The following is a 22,084-nucleotide window of genomic DNA, read 5'->3' as shown; positions in this document are numbered from 1 at the left end:
AGTAATATTCAACTTCCTGCCCTTGTTGCACAATGTATTGTATTTAGACTTCCGTTATACTACGGTACCGTTATCATAGGAAACTCGAGAGCATGCGTGTTTTAAACGGGTACATGGTATAAATTCTATTAGCTCTTTTAGGGACCATCCACATTCAAGAGACGCATGTCCGCCGACGCGAAACGGACGTCAGCGCCACGCCGCCTGAATGTAATTTTAAAAAAAGGTCTCCTCAGTACATTTTGTATAGGAAAGACGTAAGACGCGCCCCCACTGGGGCGCGCCAAGCGACGTCCCTTGCGCGTCCTTCCTATACAAAATGTACTGAGGAGACGTTTTTTTTAATTACATCCAAGCGGCGTGGCGCTGACGTCCGTTCCGCGTCGGCGGACATGCGTCTCTTGAGTGTGGACAGTCCCTTACTTTCGTACAAAAGTACTAAAATTTCTATTTTCTTAAGCAAAATCTAGCGAGACAACAGTTTATAGTTATTTTATCACTCAGTCCTCATCCAGCCACTCCGAGCCCGGATAGGAGCACAAAATGGTACACAATATACATTCACTACAAGCAAGTCATCTTTTTCTTTTGTATTGCCAGTCTACCGCTAGTGTTGCCAGAAATAAAAATGTTAGAATTAAAATAGCCGGAAAAGTTGCTAGAATTATGCACGGTATTCGTAAGCGTTGCGACAGATTTTAACAGCATATTCCTGATCCCATTTTGAGACTAAAATGTCATAAATACTTTTCTGGATTTCGCCTAGTATCAGAGTTACTACCAATTAAAAAAAAAATCTTACTCAGTACAAAAGGCTTTTTTAACGGCGTTGATGCCATTATGGAGAAAAGTCTCAAAAATTGAGATATAAACCTTTCAAAAATTAGGTTTTTAGATGAAAAAAACGTTAAAACTCTTTTTAAGTGCCAGTTTTATGAATAAAATTTAATTTTTATGTGAAAATACATTTAAAAAAAAAGTAAAAAAATTACAATTTTTTTTTCATCTGTGTATAAAAAAAAATTCTTTTGGCCTCAGAAATGCGTGGTTAAAATCCATTGTAATGCTCACGAGCACCGTGTATTCAATAGGATTTTAAATGGGCAAAATTTTAACAAGCAAATAGTGTCCAAATTGATGTTATTAAGCTTAGAATATATTTAAGAGTTGATGAGCCTTGGCTGAGACTGTTTCTCAACTTTTTTTGATTGCGTCCTTTTTGGGATCGTGAGTTCAAGTCTCTATTTGACAGTATCTTTTCCACGTGAAAATTGATATGGTTGTTAAAGTGACTATTGAATTTAAGACAAAAATTTAGATTTAGAATCTTAGGATCAATACATATTATGTGCCACATACACCCTGTTTTTATTGAATTCCGTTAACTTTAAAGGATGGTTCTTTAAACTAAATACAATTAATTTCTCTAAGAAATTAGCGTCTTAACTCTTACGGTTATCGAGTTATTAATAAAATAAAAATAATTACTGAACGTGTGTGACAGCCTTTACCACTTCCCAATGTTTTTTTTTGACATGTGCCGTCAATCACTTGACACTAACTTGAATATTATTCTTAAGGTTCTTTCACACTAATTAATTCATTTATTATGTATGAAAACGACGAAAAGAATTTTTTTTGCGAATTTAACTAAAAGTGATATCGTCACTACTTTTAAAAAATCTCGTATCTCACGCTGTTCCTCAAAGTTAAAACGCAGTAAGTGTATATGCATTCCATACATACTTACTACAATTTTCTTTTCATTGACAGACGAAGATACAAGTTTTTTTAAAAGTAGTGACGATATACAGGCTGGTTCCTGATAATGAACCTACCTAACGACATGTCGAATTTAACGGAAAACAAAAAAAACACGGTGTAGTATGTGTCTAGAAAATGTGTTTTATTCTGACCCTTTTTAGAGCTAAATTAACATTTAGTAGCTTATTTCTTTAACTATACTGGTGTTTCACGGGACTCTTAATATAAGGGCATGTCTACACAGATCGAGGTGTTTCGCGAGGCACATTGTTCTGTATGGACTATGCCTGTAGAGATTTATTTTCCATTTCCAATATAAATCTATTTGAACAAGTGGATTTTGAGACGATCTCGTCTTTGAGTTTACTCCTTACATTTGTCTAAATCTAAATAATGGAAATTATAGACGGTCAACCAAAACTTGGCACAAAAAATCAGGGTTCGAAAATATCCGATATTTATAATAAATATCAAAATATCGGATATTTATGATATATATCGGATATATATCCACTTTGATATATATCCATTTTGTATGGAAGGCATATTATTTTGTTGCACTATTTATGAATACAACTTTAAATAAGGAAATTTCTACTAAAAAACATAACATTTAGTAAAAAATCAGTAACAAACACAAAAAACTATATTTTTAACAATGTAACATTTTTAAAAACCATTTTTGTGTTGCAATGTTTATAAACAAATGATAAATATCGGATATTTATATCCATTGATATATATTGTCGAACGCCGCTGGATATATATCCGATGTTTATCGGATATATATCTTGATATATATCCATTGATATATATCCTCGAACCCTGCAAAAAATGGCGTGACATTCAAATTTTCTATGAGAATTAAATTTTCTTTTCGCCCCTACATTTTCTATCAATTTTCAGCTCGTACCAATCAGTTTTTCTGAACTTATGTGCGAAATGTCATTTGATATTTGCCAGTCGCTTTTCGGTGAAGGAAAACACCGTGAGGAAACCGAACTAATCCCAATAAGGCCTAGTTACCCTTCGGGTTGGAAGGTCAGATGGCAGTCGCTTTCGTAAAAACTAGTGCCTTAGCCAAATCGTGGAATTAGTTGTCAAAGCGGACCCCAGGCTCCCATGAGCCGTGGCAAATGCCGGAATAACGCAAGGACGCTATTTAGTGCCAAGATTTGGTTGACTCTACATATATCGATTGTTTTTTCTTTAGTTACTGTTAATGACGGTTTTAGACACAATCTCAAAACCCACTTGTCAGATGTTTTGAAAGTGTGTAAACTACTTTAGTTGTAAAATTCATAAGTAGATAGTACTACTATTAGTAGTGTGGGTTCTAACCGTGTGTTCTTCGCTTGGTTTTCGTTCGTCATGCCATCTAGTGTCAAGTAGCGGTACTGATAATTCCGCTACTTGTCACTAGATGTCGCTTACGAAAATAAATGAATTTGACGCTGGCTATGGTGATCCCTATGGCAGTTAACTGATATTGTTAAATGTTTTTGGGCTTTTTTGATACACATTTTTTTATTTAGAAATGTATGTGTCTGTCTGTCGCAATGTAGCCACCGAACGGATGAACCGAATTAGATTTAGTTTTTTTTTTCATTTAGAAGCTGAATTTACGAGAGTGTTCTTGCCATGTTTGTTGGGAAATCGGTCCACTATGTCCGGTTTTTTTTAATTTAAAAATTGTATTGTTAAGTTGTATGACGCAGCCTTAGGCAGTGGTCCCACCGCGAGCTAGTAAACTATGAACTATCGGCTATAAAAACGAACAAAAGATAATCACTCCCGTGCAAATAAAAGAGACACGGCGATGTTTATAGTTACTCGCCCAGCGGTGAGCTATCAATATCGCCGTCTCTTTTATTTGCACGGGAGTGATTATCTTTTGTTCGTTTTTATAGCCGATAGCTCATAGCTTACTAGCTCGCGGTGGGAACAGTGCCATAGGAGGTTATCAGATATATTTTTTTTAATTAACGGAACGGATCATCATATCGTCACTACTTTTAAAAAAACTTGTATCTTCGTCTGTCAATAAAAAGTAAATTATAGTAAGTATGTATGGAATGCATATAGACTTACTGCGTTTTAACTTTGAGGAGCAGCGTGAGATACGAGATTTTTTCAAAGTAGTGACGATAGTCTGCGTCAAGCATAGTGCCATTAAAAATGAAATAGAATTAGTCTATGGTCAGTAGTAGAGTAGTGTGGGTTCTAACCGTGTGTTTTCTCCGCTAGTATCACAGTGGCCCAGCGCTCTAGACCCACCACGTGAGTAATCTGTACCACCACTGTAGTATCTTGCACTGGTTGCGGTGTCTAGTGGGGTGAGATCGTCATATCTATTTATATTTATTAATAGATTAAATGAGCAATTCCCGGCAACTTTGTACATAGCCACGTCAGCAAATTTTAATTGATCCTATTTTGTTACCAACTTTTAGTAATATATTTCGACTTTCGTAAGATATATACAGGATAATTGTTATAATTAAGAAAATATACATACTAGAGAACCTTAACGACGAAATAAAACTTACTAAAATCTCAATTCATAAAAATAATCTTGGTAACAAAGTAGGAATAATAAAAACAAATTTAACTTTTTCCTTAATTTTTGTACAAACTTTTCGAGAACTGCTGGAATATAATAAGATCATACCATCCCATACATTAAAATGCGACCACCTAAGAACGCGCATACACTACACCACACATAACAAACACTACGAAGACTCGTCAAGACTGTGAGGCATTTGTGTTGTATGGTGGACATTTGCAGTTTGTTTTTGTCAGTTTTGTATAGATTAATTAATTAATTGTTTTATCCTCGTAGCGCCCACCATACAAAATTTTTGCTAGGGAATTTTGATTCTTATTGTAGTTGAGATTGAATTCAATTTAAATTGTTCGAAAAATTTTAGAAACAAAAGAAATTATATTTTATTTGTATACATGAAAGTTAAAATTCCATTGAAACCATTATGTACTTTAGAAAGTACATTGGGCACCACGAGGTTAAGATAGTAATTGTAATTTCTTTTGAATATTGTATAACTAGCTTTGTTAACAGTGTGTGAACCTGCCTTAAAAATCTATATTATTTATGGTCATGGTTCATTAATATTTTTTGTATGTGGGTAGCTTTTGCACATTGTAATTTCTCCTCAGTCACCCGTTGACCACGAACGCTGTAAAGTGTTCGAAACGTCGGGATGAATTGTAAATTCATTATACGCGATATAATCCGATTCCATAGTTTTATTTCATTAGACATTATTGTTTTTTTTATGGGCTGAATGAACACAACAAGTGATACACAGCCCCCCTGCCTCCGGCCGGGCGTCCCTACACTACATCTACTGTATTTTTTATGAACTTATGTTATTTAAAAATATTTTAAGCGGGTTACTCACGCATTAAGTCGATATAGCGTTCGACATGTTTCGATCCAATTTTCGAGGATCTTTCTCAAGAGTAGCGACCCCGCCTTTACATGTCGAGAGCGCGACGCATACCCATAAAATATTTTTTCACCACACCAACTGGTAAAGGCTTTCTTTGCTATTCGAAAACAGATATCAAAATTGCATTTTATCCACAACGGGGCAAAGTAATTTCATACAAAGTTTAACTCAATGTCTTAATCTGGCTGCTAGATTTTACCTATAAATGATGATTTTAAATCATAAATATTGAATTAATGGATGGATTTCATTTATTTTGATGTTTTATATTTTGTTCGTGTTGGTGTGGTGAAAAATTTTGTGTTTCACTCGGGGGCAAAGTTTGTTTAACCTTCGTGCCTTGATACTCTCGCAACGCTCAAGATTCCACTTTTTGAACCACTCGCTACGCTCGCGGTTCAATATCGGAATCTTTCGCTTGCTCGGGTATCAATATTGGCACGTGCGGTTAAACAACGACTTTGCCCCCTTGTAAAACAAATAACTATTAAATATGTATGAGTCTCACGGGAGTTTTATAGTTAACTTATGTTATGACGATCCCAGCCCACACTAGTATAAAATAGATGTGTAGTTTAGTGTCTGTATGTCTTTTTTTCTTGTTCGAGCGTCTATAACTAGTACTACGATTATATCTACGCTCAGTCAATAGAAAATTATCATGTTGATGTCCAAATCAGCTTTTGAGGTCTTTATTGTAACAAGCCGCCTCCTCCACCAACGTGGTTATTATTTAGCTACCAAGTCATTAGTTAATGAGGGGTGAGTTAGTAACCAGGTGGAACTAGTCCGGGTTGCTACCTGACTACCAGAGGCTATAAAAGGTGGTGATCCAGCTCGAAGCGAGGACCTCTTGGTTAACTTTGGTCGAGTGAGTTTGTGTTTACTCTGTGTTGGATAAATTAGATAAATCCTGCAATTTCTGATATAATAAATCTTGTGATTGTGACATATAGTTTAAATCATAAAAAAAAAACCCTCCGGATATTCCCATAGCTGAAGCATAGGCGTTTCATTATTAATTTTAATAATTTTATAATATTATTTTATGTGCCGTTCTCAAGACAAATGTCGCGTATAAAATTCGTATAAGTAAGTAAGCTGCCTTATTTCTTTGACGGCTTTCTTGTCTTCAAATCAGGAGGAGCCGGGTTCGAATCCTAGTAAGGGCTGGTGTGTTTATCAAAAACATTTGTTATTAAGTTGTGGATAACATAAATACAAAGCCTATGATTTGGACATTTAGATAATTTTCTATTACGTAACTAACTAATTATTTTTTTCTCATTAATTTGGATGCGTGTATTCTTTATGTTCCGTAAATAATATTACTACACATGTAAATGAACAGCACATAATTGTTATTTTGACCATTTTTTACTTTTCTTACTAGATTCCTAAGTATTTCAGAGCATTTTCAGAATTTGGGACCCCCCAATTAGCGTAAGTTGCTAAGAAAAAATAACTCACTTTCACTCACAGTCTTGTGAGGATAATTAAGCATGAAATTTCAATAAAAATATTGCTTTTGTGTTAATTACATAAACTGTAGCGATCCACATTGAGAATATGAAAAAAGTAAATTTTTAGACAGATTTTATGCTTAATTGTCGTCACAAAACTGACAGCGAGTTAATTTTTGTTAACAATAACTTACGCTAATTGGGGGACTCAAATTGTGAAAATGCCCGCCCATTAAGAGTTTAGTAAAAAAATGTCTAATTATTTTATGTTTTAATATTTCTATGTTCGTGTTAGACAATATTAATTTTACATATTATTAATTTATTATTTAATAATCTTTAATAAACTGTTTAAAAAATATAGTATTTGGGTATAATAAATTTGTTACTTTTTTTAACGAAATTCGTATTAAAATGAGCTTTTTATTATTAATTTAATTACCTTTTTACTATATTTTTATCAGAATTACAATGTAATCATTGACCTTTGTATACATTAGCATTTAAATCAAATGAAAAACTGCCGATTTGTCACTAAAAACGTCGCTTTCAAAATATGATCGTTTTGGTATAAAAGCATTTTCGCGAAAAAAGATTCTAAAACTTTTTTTCTAAAATAGTTAAATTTTATGTTTTTTCTACTCAAAATCACGAGCCCTTTCCATCCTAAAAAAGCGGCCCAAATTTAATTTTTTCACTTTACTATTTTTCAAACACTTTCTATGTACAGCGGTTACAATGTGGAAATTATGCAAAATAATAGAAAATTTTGGGACCATTTTTTTGTCTCTTGTTTTTTACCCTAGATCGAAAGGGCTCGTAATTCTGAGTTAGAAAAACATAAAATTTACCCACATTAGAAAAAAAATTGTGATTGTTCGCGCGAAAATGCCTAAAAATAGAGAAAATACTGTGAATCCATCATATTTCTTACCAAAATGTTTATGATTCTCGCAGTCGACACCTAGCGTCAATTAGCGGATTTAACAATGCTACTACTAGACACTAGATGTCACTGACGAAAAATACAATGCTCTACAGCCTACAATTTCTCTATGTCCATATCTAAACTAGTCTTATGAGGAGGCACACTGACATTTTATCCCGCCAGGTGGCGCCTGTGCAAGTGTCTAGGCATGTCACTGTCATTCATATGTGAGAGAGAGAAAAAATATATCATCTTCTCTCACGTATGAAATTCTTTATCTGTGCAATGCAAGTGCAATGGAGTAATAGGGTGGCTCCATCTGTTATAACCAGAGATCGGACGGATTTGCGACATTCTTAGTGACTTACGTCATTTTAATGACTTTTAGCACAGTATAATAAAGAGTACTATCGTACAGTATGGCCACTACCGCTCCCCGCTGAAAGTGCCGCCCACCCCCTCTCGGTTACCTCACAGTTACCGCATGTCAAAAACGCGAACAGTCGACCTGTCATATCTCACTCACACAAGCATGGTACGCGTTCACCTACACGAGCTTAGAATGTGTGCTAGGAACGCGCTTATTTCATATATTTGACCGCCAGTGACCGAGATGTGCTTTTAGTATGAGATGACGCACAAAAATCCGATCTCTGATTATAACCTTTGGGTGTGCCTCCTCATTGTAATTTTTCGTGTAGGAAGGTCAATGAACTGTATCAGTAACTCTAACTAAAACTAACAAAAATAACATAACATTATGATAAAGGGTGCGGCGAAAGACGACGCCTGCGCCGAAGGGCACACTCTCCATGTCGAGGTAACGACGTTTATAGACGTCACTGTGACTCCGCGAGAAAAGGTACCTTATGGCTGTCGCATAGTACTGCATTTTTAAGTCATTAATATACATACATACATACAATCACGCCTGTATCCCATAAAGGGGTAGGCAGAACACATGAAACTACTAAAGCTTCAGTGATTCTTGGCAAATAAGGGGTTGAAAGAAAACGAAACTGTGACATTGCAGTGACAGGTTGCCAGCCTCTCGCCTACGCCACAATTTAACCCATATCCCATAGTCGCCTTCTACGACACCCACGGGAAGAAAGGGGGTTGTGAAATTCTTAACCCGTCACCACATAAGCAAGTCATTAATATATGATTAATATATGTGCCCGTGTGGTGACGGGTTAAGAATTTCACCACCCCCTTTCTTCCCGTGGGTGTCGTAGAAGTCGACTGTGGGATATGGGTTAAATTGTGGCGTAGGCGAGAGGCTGGCAACCTGTCACTGCAGTGTCACAGTTTCGTTTTCTTTCAACCCCTTTTTGCCAAGAGTGACACTGAAACTTGAGTAGTTCATGTGCTCTGCCTACCCCTTTATGGGATACAGGCGTGATTGTATGTATATGAACTGTATTTAATAGACAAATAAATTACACAGCATTATAGTAAAACCAAAGAGGATTACGTATATAGAGAGTTACTGTCGAAGTAAAATGTGTAATCACAGTGCATAGACTGCCATCTCTCGACACGTGCTTAAAACTTTTGAACCTCAGTTTGCTAATTTGGCCCATATTCTAAACTTGATATGTGTTAACATTGATAAATATTAATATTAGCGCCATCTAGCTGTTATACGCATACAACTAAATAGCGCTATAGATACTTAAAATTGTATAGCGCTATTTAGTTGACCATACCTTTTTCCAAAGACATATGTAATATCTTTTATCACCGCACCTTCCGCCAAAGAAACAAAGTTCATCCTCACTTTCTAGATACGTGGCAAACCAAAAACAAACGGGCCTCTCGCTCGTTTTTGCCCAGAACATGCAAGTTGTGGAATGAGCTACCTTCTGAGGTGTTCCCCTTGCGCTATGACATGGGGTTCTTCAAGAAGCAGGTATTTAGGGTTCTTAAAGGTCGGCAACGCATAGGTGACTCCCCTGATGTTACTATGTCCATGGGCGGCGATGACTGCTTTCCATCAGGCGGCTCGTCTGCTCGTTTGCTGCCTATTTCATAAAAAAAAATCCGTATAGACAGATAAAGTCTAAGACAAAAACGTACCTCAGTACTATACAGGAAAAGGAACGGTGGCCTAGATGGCATTACACCTTTACGGGACGCTCGGCTAGATGGCGCTAATATTAACATTTGACATTTTAACACATATCAAGCTTATAATATGGACCAAATTGTCAAAACTAAGGTTCAAACGTTTCAAGTCTGTGTCGAGAGATGGCAGTCTATGCACTGTGGTTACACATTTTACTTTGACAGTAACTCTCTATAATACTTGATTCTCTTTGCTTTTTCTCAATGGTTCCTAGGTAAGTAGATATATGTCTTTGGTAAAGCCATAAGGTACCTTTAATCGTGGGATGTCACTATATACGAGTATGCACGCTATGCGCAGTACACGCATTGTATCATATGCTTGGACGATTATTTTTTTTATATGGTTTTGTTTCGTTCTATATGTATGGCCAAACGGAAAATACAATATTTATTAGATTACATTAGATTACATACTTTTTACAAGCTTTTATTCAACTTGCCTTGTTAGTATGTAGTGCGTCAAAACGTAGAAGCTAAATTTGACCCACTTCCCGGATGCCGATTGAGCTGAAATTTTGCACACATACATATGTAAATCACGTGACAATGTAATATTATGGTATCATGGAGCTGATCTGATGATGGAGCAGAAAGGTGGTCATAGGAGAGTTCCTATGAAACGTCGTATCCCCATCGAGTTTTTAGAAACGTCTCGGAGAGCAGTAGATGACTGTTGAAAGAAAGGTACAGTCGGCGATAAAAGCTTGTGACAAAAATGTTTTTTTTTTTTGCAAAAAACTTATTGAACTATGCTTATGAATAGTCTCAACTGAGTAGTATGTTTCTGCTACGGAAAGACAGCCCAATATATTTTAAGCTTTTTTTTTATTTTTCGCTGTTTTAGTGAACATAATTTTTGAAAGAAGTTTTTTCTGGGTTACAGTTCTTGCTATAGTCTAGCTTATTTATTGTAGTAGCCTCAATGTAAATTATAGTTTTCTGTTCTTTTAAATCCTGTATTAAAGCTTGTTCTCGAAAAATATTAGATACTGCTGTATATTTAAGTTTTCAGTAAAATTTTACCGTTTTCTTAATAGGAAAAAGAAAAAAAAGTAAAAAAAAGTGCGTAGTAGAGACTGTTGTTGTTTGAAGATTCAAAAAGATTCAAAGAATTTATTTGCATAGAACACAGTTATAAGGTGTTACAAAATAAATAAATCCGTGTATTCAGTCTGCATGCAGGCGTGCAAATATTTGGAAAACAGGCAATTAATATTAATGTTCTTCATTTTAAAAATGCTTTTCTTTTTCCTAACTGGAATACGATGTCTATTATATGCCTTTAAACTTTTTTTTTTACCTTGTATTATTAATGTTATTTTAGAAATAAGTATGCACTCATGTATCGTATTTGCAGCGCGTTCTTTATTTTGCATTTCTTGTTTTCTTTTTCAGTGCTTCAAATGTATTATGCTATTTTTCTGTACAATTACTTGGGTGGATCAACTATTTCTTGTTGTTACTCTATTTCAACCAGAAGATTAGAAAGAATAACACTCATAGAACACTGTTTTAAACTTTTACGATTATTACACATAATTATTTTTAAAATCGGGACTTATTCGCGTATGATTACATATTAAACTGACCTCCAACGTTTCAGGGACGGCGTTGTCCCCGTGGTCTCGGAGAAGACTGGCTTGAAATGACATCAACACCCTCTGACAGCCGCGCGAGTTTTTCGAACTACCCGCACTTGGTTTTGATTATCAACTTGAATAAAATAAATTGCTCGTGCGGATCCGAGTGACACCAAAACCAGCCTTACTTGCACCGACTCTGGTGGTCACAAAAAATCGACTTTGCTAAATATAAATCCTTAAATTAAAATGTTGTTAATGATGGATAAGAAAAAGTTGATTCACCCACACGCTATGGGGGCAGTACTATCCGTTACTTCATTTCTCTGAGTTACATCACATAATAAATTTCAGCTCACGCACTTCGCTAGCGAGCAGTCGCCAGTCGCTAACCTCGTATGCTTCGCCGACGGCCGAGCGAGCCGCGTCGCCCGACCAGGCGGCGAAGCGCGCGTCATTTGTCGAGGTGAGTACTATAAATCAGCTGCCGCTCCGTTGGTTGAATAAGTTTTTGCTTTTGATGTTTACAATAATTGAAATATCAAGAAGAGTTAAATAAAGCGGTTATGGTAATTATACATTAAATAATGCGGAATTAATAATAATTCTAATTGCGAAATTTGTTACCCTCTTCAAGTTTTCTCTCTTATTTACTCAAAGGTTAACTGGAAGAGATCCCTCAAAGGGATAAGTTCGCCTTTGTACTTCACATCTCAATGTATGCTATTTTTTTAATGTGTTTTTGTACAATAAAGAGTTACTACTACTACTACTATAATGTAATGTAATGTAATGTTATTTTTCAGTACAGATGGTGTTTTTTTTACGCGCTAGTGCGAGAAGTGGTTCATTTTATGGCAGGTCGAAACTTCGGAGGCTCACCTGTACTGAAAAACGTCGTACGATAAACGTGCGAAAAGGAAATTCGTAACTCGTGCCGATTTAAAACACTCCCTTCGGTCGTGTTTTAATTTATCGCCACTCGTTTCGAACTTCCTTTTTTACGCACTTGTATCGTAATGTACTATAATTTCCTATTATGTCGATCTGTAATGAAAGAAACGGTAAAACGTTTCTATAGATAAACGGCAGTTGCCTTTCCTATTGAACCGAATACAAAATCTGTTATGGACGTATTTTGATGCTGGGAAAATTACCAAATTTCAATTCTACGTAGTCGAAGTTGCGTTCAGACTTCAGGTGATGAAAAATTTGGATTGTTCGATTCTAAGATTGTAGAATTTTCCACCCTGAAGTTCGGAAAGTGTTAATTTTATTCATGTTTTTTTTCAGACTGGTTTTGTGGAGACACTAACTCCGCAATACACGCCAGGGCAGAGCATCACTTCGCCAGCCCCGACACCACACGCTGAAGACAGGCTGGCCAACTTGCAAGCACAACAAGAGGTAACCATAGCAACCAGACTGGTTCCGTGGAGAGTTGGAGACACTAACTCTGCAATACACGCCAGGACAGAGCATCACTTCGCCAGCCCCGACTCCGCACGCAGAAGACAGGCTGGCCAACTTACAAGCACAACAAGAGGTAACCATAGCAACTAGACTGCCTCTGTGGAGACTAACTCCGCAGTACACAGTAGTAACTCTTCTAACAAAAGTACGCCGCGCGGTATGTATGTGTGTGCGCCGTGTATGTACGCAACACATGTGAGAATGAATCGTTCGTGTATACGGGTGAATCAACTTTCCTTTGCCAGCAAAATTACGCATACTTCGACTACATGTGGTCAGAAAATTTAATTTGGATTTGGATTTAGTGTAATTAGTTTATACTTATTATATTAAAAACAGATATACAAGCTATGCAATACATCATGTTTTTATAGGATTTGCCATTTTATTACCTAATTTCGAGCAATGACCCAGTGGACATAGCTGTCCCTCACTTTTGTATGAAGAAAGTGTCTCTTCCACTGGGTCACATATAGATTTAATTGTAAATTTTTTTTTTTAATCCCTAATGTAAAATAAAAATAAGGATCTTTATTCACGATGACCAGGTTAAAACTCACAAAAGTAGAGGTAATAATAAGTATGGGCAATTCTTGCAAAAAGCAAGAAAAAGTTGATTCACCCACTATGGCAATACACATCGGGTCAGAGCATCACTTCGCCAGACCCAACACCTCACGCTGAAGACAGGCTGGCCAACACAAGCACAACAAGAGGTAAAGTGATGGATTTTATTTGGCGACCGTGACAGGACAGTGTTACATGGAGTAGAAGAAATTTTGTTTATTAAACTTGAGTAAAACATGAAATGTACAGGCTGGCAAAAAAGAGTAGAAAACAATAGGGGCAAATATATGTAAACCGTTTGGCATGTGGCAACTATTTTGACAGATTTTGACACTTATAAAAGAACAGTTAAAAAAAAAAAAATTAAAATTTAATCTGTTTATTTCTAAGAAACGTGCATGCATTTATAAGTTAAGTTAAGTGTTGGTATTATAAAAAAATAGTTCCATTTCCACCCGCCCACCTAGTCTAGTGGTAATGACGTTAGCCGCGGAAGCTGAAGATCCGGGTTCGATTCCCGGCTCGGCCACCAGTGGGCCTTGTCGTTTTTTTTTCTTTCGTGTATGATATCTATTTCAATTTATAATTTATTTGTGTGACTACTTGAAAAAGAACAAATCAAAAAATATTCAATAAAATAATTTGATTTGTTCCCTAGTCGTTTAAATTAATATCCATTATTGTTTTTCAGATAACCCAACTAAAATCCGAAGTAGAAGACCTAAAGGAGAAACTCGAAACGCTACGAGTAAAACGCGCCGAGGATCGCGAGCGTCTCCGCGAGTTGGAACGCGTGCGTCTGCAGTTGGAACAGGCCAATGAGTTCAAAGCGCGCATTATGGAATCGCAAGCGCAACTGCAGAGGGACTTACAGAGGGCGAAGCAAGAGGTGAGTACTGTTATACGTCGAGGAATGACAAAGAAAAAATTATCTTTTTCAGTAATGAGTGTCTTTTAGCCTTAGTTACTTGTTAATATAAGTTTTCTTCTTGTATGTTCTTATTAAAAAGTATTTTAGAGGAATTACAAGTTGTAATTGTAAAAAAGGCGAAGCAATATGGGAGAGTTACAATACATATCGAGGAAGGAATGACAAAGAAAATTACCTAAGTAAGTGTAAAAAATAAGATATTATTTGTGTCTGGGCGTTTTCTAGAATAAAGATTCAATAACTTTTTCCCTAAAATAGGTAAAAATGTTTTTCCTACTAAAATGTGATTCTACGAGCACTTTCGATCTTACTAGGCGGAAAAAAGCGTCTCAGATAAAATTTTTCCACTTCTTTACTATTTTTCAAACACTTTGCACATCGGTTACAAAGTGGAAAGTATGCAAAATGATACAACATTTTGGGACCATTTTTTTGTCTCTCGTTTTTATCCTAGATCGAAAGGGCTCGTGATTCTGAGTAGGGAAAACATAAAATTTACCCACATTAAAAAAAAATGTGATTCGAAAATGCCCGTCTTTATGCGTTAGATACTAGATACTGAATAATAACTATTTTTCTTATTCTTATTAAAATAGGTGAGGTTTCTTGGAAGTTAAGGCAGAAATGGTAAATATTTTTAATATTTAAGACATGTTGTAATATGTATTGTTTACTTGTTGATCAGGTCCGCGAAGCTCAAGAGGCCCTGGACAACCATAACGACGAAACTGCAGAGTTGCAAGAGGCGGCCGAGATGGCAGCACTCGACAAGGAGATGGCCGAAGGTAGGAATAAGTGGAAATACATACTCTGGGAAACCAAATTTGCACTAAAGCCTCAGCCACACATAAAGCATTTTGATAGCGTAGCGTTAGCGGAGCGCAATGATAGCGGTGCGCCGGACGAACGTTGGAGTTCCGCTCGCAATCCGGTTAATTCCCGCCGGCGTCCGCTGGGCGCAACGCCAGCGTTCGTCCGGCGCACCGCTATCATTGCGCTCCACCTACGCTCTCAAAACGCGCATGTGTGGCCGAGCTTTAATAATTTAATGAAAGTAGACAGCACAACAATACAGCAATAAGTACACATTACACTCATTACAGCAATAAAACACTCGCCTAGGGGCGGTCATGACACACTCAAAATGCCGCGCCATAGGTGAGTCATATAAAAATAATCTTCTGACAAAGTTGGACCTAGGGGTTGCAAAAAAACGGTTTTTTTTCTGGCTTGAAAAAAAAAACATGAAAAAAAACCGTGAAAAAAAACAGTTTTTTTTTTGGAGTATGTTTTTTTTCTAAAGGTGTAAATCTCAAAATATGCAGAACAGTTAATACTTTTATACGGTTTTTTAGACTTTATGTAAACTATTAAACAAATTTAATTTCGTAGCTTTAATTTCTGGTTTATAAAACTAACATTTACACAATCTGTGGTTAGTAGTTATCGCTATTTACTGTTGGCAACACCACCGCCTCTCCACGCCGCATCGGGGATTCCCCAATAAATGTTTGTATACTGAATGTTTATCGAATTAAAATGTACGTAATTGTTATTGACACGTTACAAATCACGAAAAACCGTTACTGTCGTATTATTTGTTCATCTGAAAAAAAAAACCATATTTAGAAAAGAAACCATGGTGCTTGGTTTTTTTTCATGTTTTTTTTCATAATTCTGAAAAAAAAAACATTTGTTTTTTTTTCTATTTGCAACCCTAGTTGGACCGATATTTAAAACATTCTATGTTTTCAAATTTTTATCTTATTAAAAAAAAACATAGGCACGAAATAGTATTTTATACAATCGTGATTTAATACAAAGCTTTTCAGTCGAGTACCATGTTTAGGCCACGAAGCTTGCTGAGTGGCCTAATAGTACGGTACGAGAGTGGAAAGCTTACTTATATCACTATTGTATACAATACTTTTTCTATGAGTCATCATCTTCATCATCAATGGACGAAACTGCTAATAACGATCTCTGATTGGTAGATAACGCGATAAATAAAAAAAAACGTGTTTCAGATGCAGAAAAATGTGCCAGGTACCGCAAATTAGTAAAGAACTTGTATGAAGTTCTATTTTTGAAATTATTACAGTTAACTAAACGTGAAGTGTAATGAAATATTATAGTTGACTAAGTGTCAAAGACTATCCAACAGTTTTGAGAGAGGTTCTCCTAATAATATGGGGCTATGGGCTCTTAATAATACCAAACAGGATCGATTATTATCTTTACATCAATGATTATTATAGAGAGTTACTGTCAAAGTAAAATGTGTAATCACAGTGCATAGACTGCCATCTCTCGACACAAGCTTAAAACTTTTGAACCTCAGTTTTGACAATTTGGCCCATATTGTTAGCTTGATGTGTTAAAATGTCAAATATTAATATTAGCGCCATCTAGCCGAGCGTTCCCCAAAGGTGTAACGACATCTAGGTCACCGTACCTTTTTCTGTATGGTTTTGACTCAAAAAAACTTTTGAGGTACGTTTTTTTCTTAGACTGTATCCGTCTATACGGAGTTACATATGTCTTTGATAATACTTAATTAAAGATTCTTACGTTTATTTTTCCAGAAGCGCTGGTGGCCTAGCGGTAAGAGCGTGCGACTTTCGATCTGGAGGTCGCGGGTTCGAACCCGGCTCGTGCCAATGAGTTTTTCGAAACTTATGTGCGAAATGTCATTTGATATTTGCCAGTCGCTTTTCGGTGAAGGAAAACATCGCGAGGAAACCGGACTAATTCCAATAAGGCCTAGTTTACCCTTCGGGTTGGAAGGTCAGATTCAGTCGCTTTCGTAAAACTAATGCTTACGCCAAATCTTGGAATTAGTTGTCAGAGCGGACCCCAGGCTCCCATGAGCCGTGGCAAATGCCGGGATAACGCAAGGAGAATGATGAACCTTGTATACCGTACTTATTAATATTATTGTTGATACTGATAGTTTGATTATCTATTTTATTTTTTTTTTTCAGAGCGCGCCGAAGCTCTCCAATTGGAGCTGGAATCCTGCCGCGAAAAGCTGGAGGAGGCCACTTTAGACCTGCAACTCATGCGCGCGGAGATGGAGGCCTCGGGGAACACGCGTGAGTAATGTTTATATCACACTTGCTTGCAAAGAGGGGCTTTACGAGGGCACTATGTAAACCGCCATTTTTATTTAGACAGAATTATTGTAAACCAAGGTGTGATCATTTTGACAGTGACAGTAATTTATTTACGATAATTGCGTTTAACTAAAAATTGCCTAGTAGATGCGGTATTCTTATTTATAAAGGCACAATGTGAGTCGGGAACTTTTTTTTCGTCACACCAATGGTTGAAGGTATTCTTGATAAAAAAAAAAATCTGATGCTTAGTCAATTGACTTTCAAATTATTACGCTGATCAAATGAAAACAGTGGTTTTGTTGCCCTAGATTAAGAAAGTGATTTTGAGTCTATTTAATTTTATGCACACAATTCATGAAACTATCAATGATTTTCTAAGATTTAATCTGATTTTTTGTTGAACATCTATTTTCATCTTGCATAACATATAATAATATTACCGATGATTGTTTAAAATATAAGATATGCAAATATCATAAAAGTACGAGCAATTGAGTACTTTCATAAAAACATTCGTAATCTGGACATAACCACAAAATTAAAATTTTTAAAAAGCCCCCGACCGCGACATAGTATACCGATTTTCATGAAACATGTCTTAAGAACACTCCCGACTAACTCAGCTTTCAAACAAAAAAAACTAAATCGAAATTGGTTCATTCGTTCGGGAGCTACGATGCCACAGACAGACACACACACAGACAGACAGACAAACAGACAGACAGACAGACAGACGGACAGACGGACAGACAGACAGACAGACACGTCAAACTTATAACACCCCGTCGTTTTTGCGTCGGGGGTTAAAAATATGAAAACATAGAAATGGCAAAAAAATGATTAAAAAACAAAAAAAAATGCTTTTTGATATCCAGGGCAACAAAATGTTTTTTTTCTACTCCCGAACTGTTATTCGTCATTTACAGGGTCGTGCATAGATCTTTAAAACCCTACATAAAAGTCTATTCCCAAAGCCAGCGTCCGACGGCTTTCAGCGCATGCGCGCAGTATCGAAAAAACTGAAAACGCATTGTTTGGCTCTGTAACCATGGCAACGCATTGTTATAACGATACTGCGCGCGTTCGCGGGAAGGCTTTGGGCAGCTGAGCTGACAGTGCAAACCTTTGCGTCAAAATAACAGTGTGAATTTCACGAAAATTATTCAAGAAAACAATGAAAAACTCAGTGCATGGTCGTAGAAAAAGTATTGTATGCAACGGTGTTTAACTGAGTCAAAAAAATCTCGTGGCGTTTTAATAACAATTTTCGGCTTCGCCTCAAATTGTTACCCACGCCACTCGTCTTTTTTGACCTCCTTTAAACGCCTATTGCATAAAATACTATTTTTTAGAGCTGTGTTATTATACTTATTATTGCGTCATTACTGAATAATGACGTTTATCTTATTTGCTTTGTTTTGACTTTGATTAATCAGTAATATCTTACAGTTAATATTTGGTTGGTTTGGCGTGATGAAAAACGTAGTGTTTCATTTAGGGGCAAAATATGTTCAACCCTCGCAACGCTCGTGGATTACTGAATTATTTTTGTATTATTTTAGCACGGGATTTTCTTTTGCAAATGCTTTCTCTCGTGTAGATTTTATTTACTTTGGCCGTAGGTTTCATACAGTATTTTTTTAAATAATAATATATCTGAATTATTGTTTTGCTATTTGAGAGCTAAAAATAATGTTGAACGAACGCTTTTCAAAGTTGTAGAAAATAATTATTTTTAAATTTCAATTTGGCAAACATATACACTCGAGAGCAATGAAAATAACCTTATTTTTGTTGCTTTTGAGCGTATAAAAAGGCAGCATACACGGTTTCACAAATCTTCTTTTTGTCGGTCTTAAAATGCTTCATATATTTGTAGAATATATATTTAAAAATACTTTTTTTAAGACAAGTATATAGTAAGGTCAATACGGGTAAGTGTGTTATAAGGGAAAGTGTGTGTGGCCTTCATATTTGGCATTTTTACTCATTGTTAGAAATATGAGGAAAAAGAGTGGAAGGGTCAGTTGGAAGTGGAAGACCTAGGCGAACTTTTCTTGTTCAAATCGGGGAAATATTGCAAAAAGGCCAGGGCAGAAGTACTCGAAACCGACGAGCGCGTATGAGAAACGTTATGAAAGTGTGTGAAGCGAAAGTGGTTTGTCAGGATCGTAGTAAATGGAAATCCGTGATCTCTGCCTACCCCTCTGGGAAACAGGCGTGATTGTATGTATGTATGTTTGTATGTATTTTAGAAATATTTTTGCGATTTACATTTAACCCGACGTTTCGGACATGACATTACGTCCGTGGTCACGGGTAGACTGACCGTGGGCCCGTTTTAATTTAATAATATGAGTGAAGATCGTGTTAGTTTAAATCAATATATATTTTTGCGAGTTCATAATTTTATGACTCACGATTTGGACTCTTAATAAACACTGAACAATGATCCAAACAGGCCAAATGCGAAGGCCAGATACACTTCTCTTGCCACACTGATCTTAATAAAATCTTTATTTTATATATTTATATTTATTTTTTAGAAAAATTTAAACAGCTTATGATTGTACGTATACATAGCAATTTTTGGTTGTGGGTCGCACATTAGGTACCATTTATTTTGTATTATATGCTCATATAGTTTCATATTTTATATTTTTATTTATTATATTTTGCACGAACTTGACACATTCACTGCTTTTGGTGTAGTGGGGCGCTTATTGGCAGGGTTAAAAAATAGGAGATTCTAAATTTATGGCTTTCTTTTACACCATTTTGGGTATTAAATGGGTGAATCAACTTTTTTTTGTCTGTTATTGTCATGGTTACGGTCTCCTGTTTCACGCTGGTTTGTTTTGTTTGTTTGTTTCAAATTGCATTTTTCTGGTGTTAACAAGCCATTTCCTTAATTTGCCACTTACAAACATGAACTACATGCATGCTTGCATAATTTTGCATAAAACCAGCGTGACTCAAGGGACCGTAACCATGGCAATAACATATATGAAAATGTTGATTCACTCAAATACTATATTTTATTTTGGCAAAAACTGCAAGAAAAGGATTTTTTTCAAACTTTTTCTTTATTTTAAAAGCCAAATTAATCAATGACTTATACACATTGTGATGATATTAATAATTACTCATTAGGTAGTAGAAATGTCATCACTAAAAATAATCCAAATTTCTAGTTTGAATTTCAATGTTATTTAGTCATTTTTATGATAAAAAGTATGAGAAAAAAAATGAAAGAAAGGTGAATGTGTTAGGTCTTTGTATGTGTATTTATTTGCATGTATTTTGTGTCTGTGTTTTTTTTTGTGTTCATAGCTCCCGTTGACATGACACGACTTACTTATTATCTTTTATCTATCCTTATTTAATACTAGCTTGTACCCGCGGCTTCGCTCGCGATAAAGTCGATAATTTCCGAATGCTCCATACAAACTTCCAAATCCCCCCCCCCCCATTTTAGGGAAGTGGGGGGTCCAAAAGAGACAAAAAGTAGCCTATGTCACTCTCCGTCCCTTCAAATATCTCCACTTAAAAAAATCACGTCGATTCTTAGATCCGTTTTGCCGTGAAAGACGGAAAAACAAACAGGCACACACACTTTCCCATTTATAATGTTGGTATGGATCATGGTTATTGTGATGTTCCTCTTTTGCGACACTAGCGCCACTGGCGATAATTTCGTATAACTTTTAAAACTAGATACATTTTCAGTGATTTAAACCAAGATCAGACCGTTAAATTAGACACGCAGTTAGGTTCATCATCAGGAACCACCCTGTATATCGCTTTTTGTTAAATTCTAAAAAAAAATCTATTCCATACATAATAAATGGATTACTTAGTGTGAGAGGACCTTAATCATAACATTAAAGTCATTGTCAAGTGATTGACGGCACATGTCAAAACAAATAACATTACATTAGGAAGTGGTAAGGGATGCCACACACGTGTTCAGTGATTTTTTTTTAAAAATATTTTAAGCGGGTTACTCACGTATTAAGTCGATATAGCGTTCGACATGTTTCAGCTCAATTTCGAGACTCTACTCGCTACTCTTGAGAAAGGCTCTCGAAATTGAGCTGAAACATGTCGAACGCTATATCGACTTAATACGTGAGTAACCCGCTTAAAATATTTTTAAATATGTATGAGTCTCACGGGTGATTTTTTTTTTTTAATAAATCGGTAACCGTAAGAGTTAAGAGGCTAGTTTCTTAGAGAAATTGATTGAATTCGACCTAAAGAATCTTCCCTTAAAGTTAACGGAATTCAATAAAAACAGGGTGTGTCTATCTAAAATCTTAGTAATAAATCACTGTATACAATTTATCGTTTTGTAGTTTTCCCAAAAACTTGCATTTGTAAAAATTACCAATTTTATTTTAGACAACTGTTTTTTTACTTTGAAGGAATAAAAATTCAAATCAAGAGTGAACAGGCATCTTCTGGGCGAGCTCACTCCATTGTAGGCCACGTCTTTGCCTTTGGCTAGTCTGTGGTCAAGAGTAAGCCCATTAATAATAATAAAAAAAATCTTTTTAAGGCCGGGCCCCAGTTGATTCCTTTGAAATCGTCTTACATGTTACCTTTCAACCTCCATATTTCTTACTATACATACCAAATTTAATTTCT

The 22,084-nt window shown here is 36.0% G+C and overlaps 1 protein-coding gene across 1 annotated transcript in view; it reads left to right on the top strand.

Annotated features, from left to right (window-relative positions):
• LOC125239629 (dynactin subunit 1) overlaps positions 1 to 22,084 on the top strand; it is an 89,923-nt gene that overhangs the window by 12,082 nt on the left and 55,757 nt on the right. The window contains exons 4-10 of the mRNA XM_048147248.1: positions 4,012 to 4,044; positions 8,401 to 8,451; positions 11,699 to 11,810; positions 12,638 to 12,751; positions 14,076 to 14,273; positions 15,001 to 15,100; positions 17,300 to 17,410. Coding sequence (XP_048003205.1) covers positions 4,012 to 4,044; positions 8,401 to 8,451; positions 11,699 to 11,810; positions 12,638 to 12,751; positions 14,076 to 14,273; positions 15,001 to 15,100; positions 17,300 to 17,410 — 719 coding nt within the window. The remainder of the gene's footprint in view (positions 1 to 4,011; positions 4,045 to 8,400; positions 8,452 to 11,698; positions 11,811 to 12,637; positions 12,752 to 14,075; positions 14,274 to 15,000; positions 15,101 to 17,299; positions 17,411 to 22,084) is intronic.

Source organism: Leguminivora glycinivorella, chromosome 26, assembly GCF_023078275.1.
Source record: "Leguminivora glycinivorella isolate SPB_JAAS2020 chromosome 26, LegGlyc_1.1, whole genome shotgun sequence".
NCBI lineage: Eukaryota > Metazoa > Arthropoda > Insecta > Lepidoptera > Tortricidae > Leguminivora > Leguminivora glycinivorella.
The sequence above is the reverse complement of the archived record's forward strand: the minus strand, read 5'-3'. Positions and strand labels throughout refer to the sequence as shown.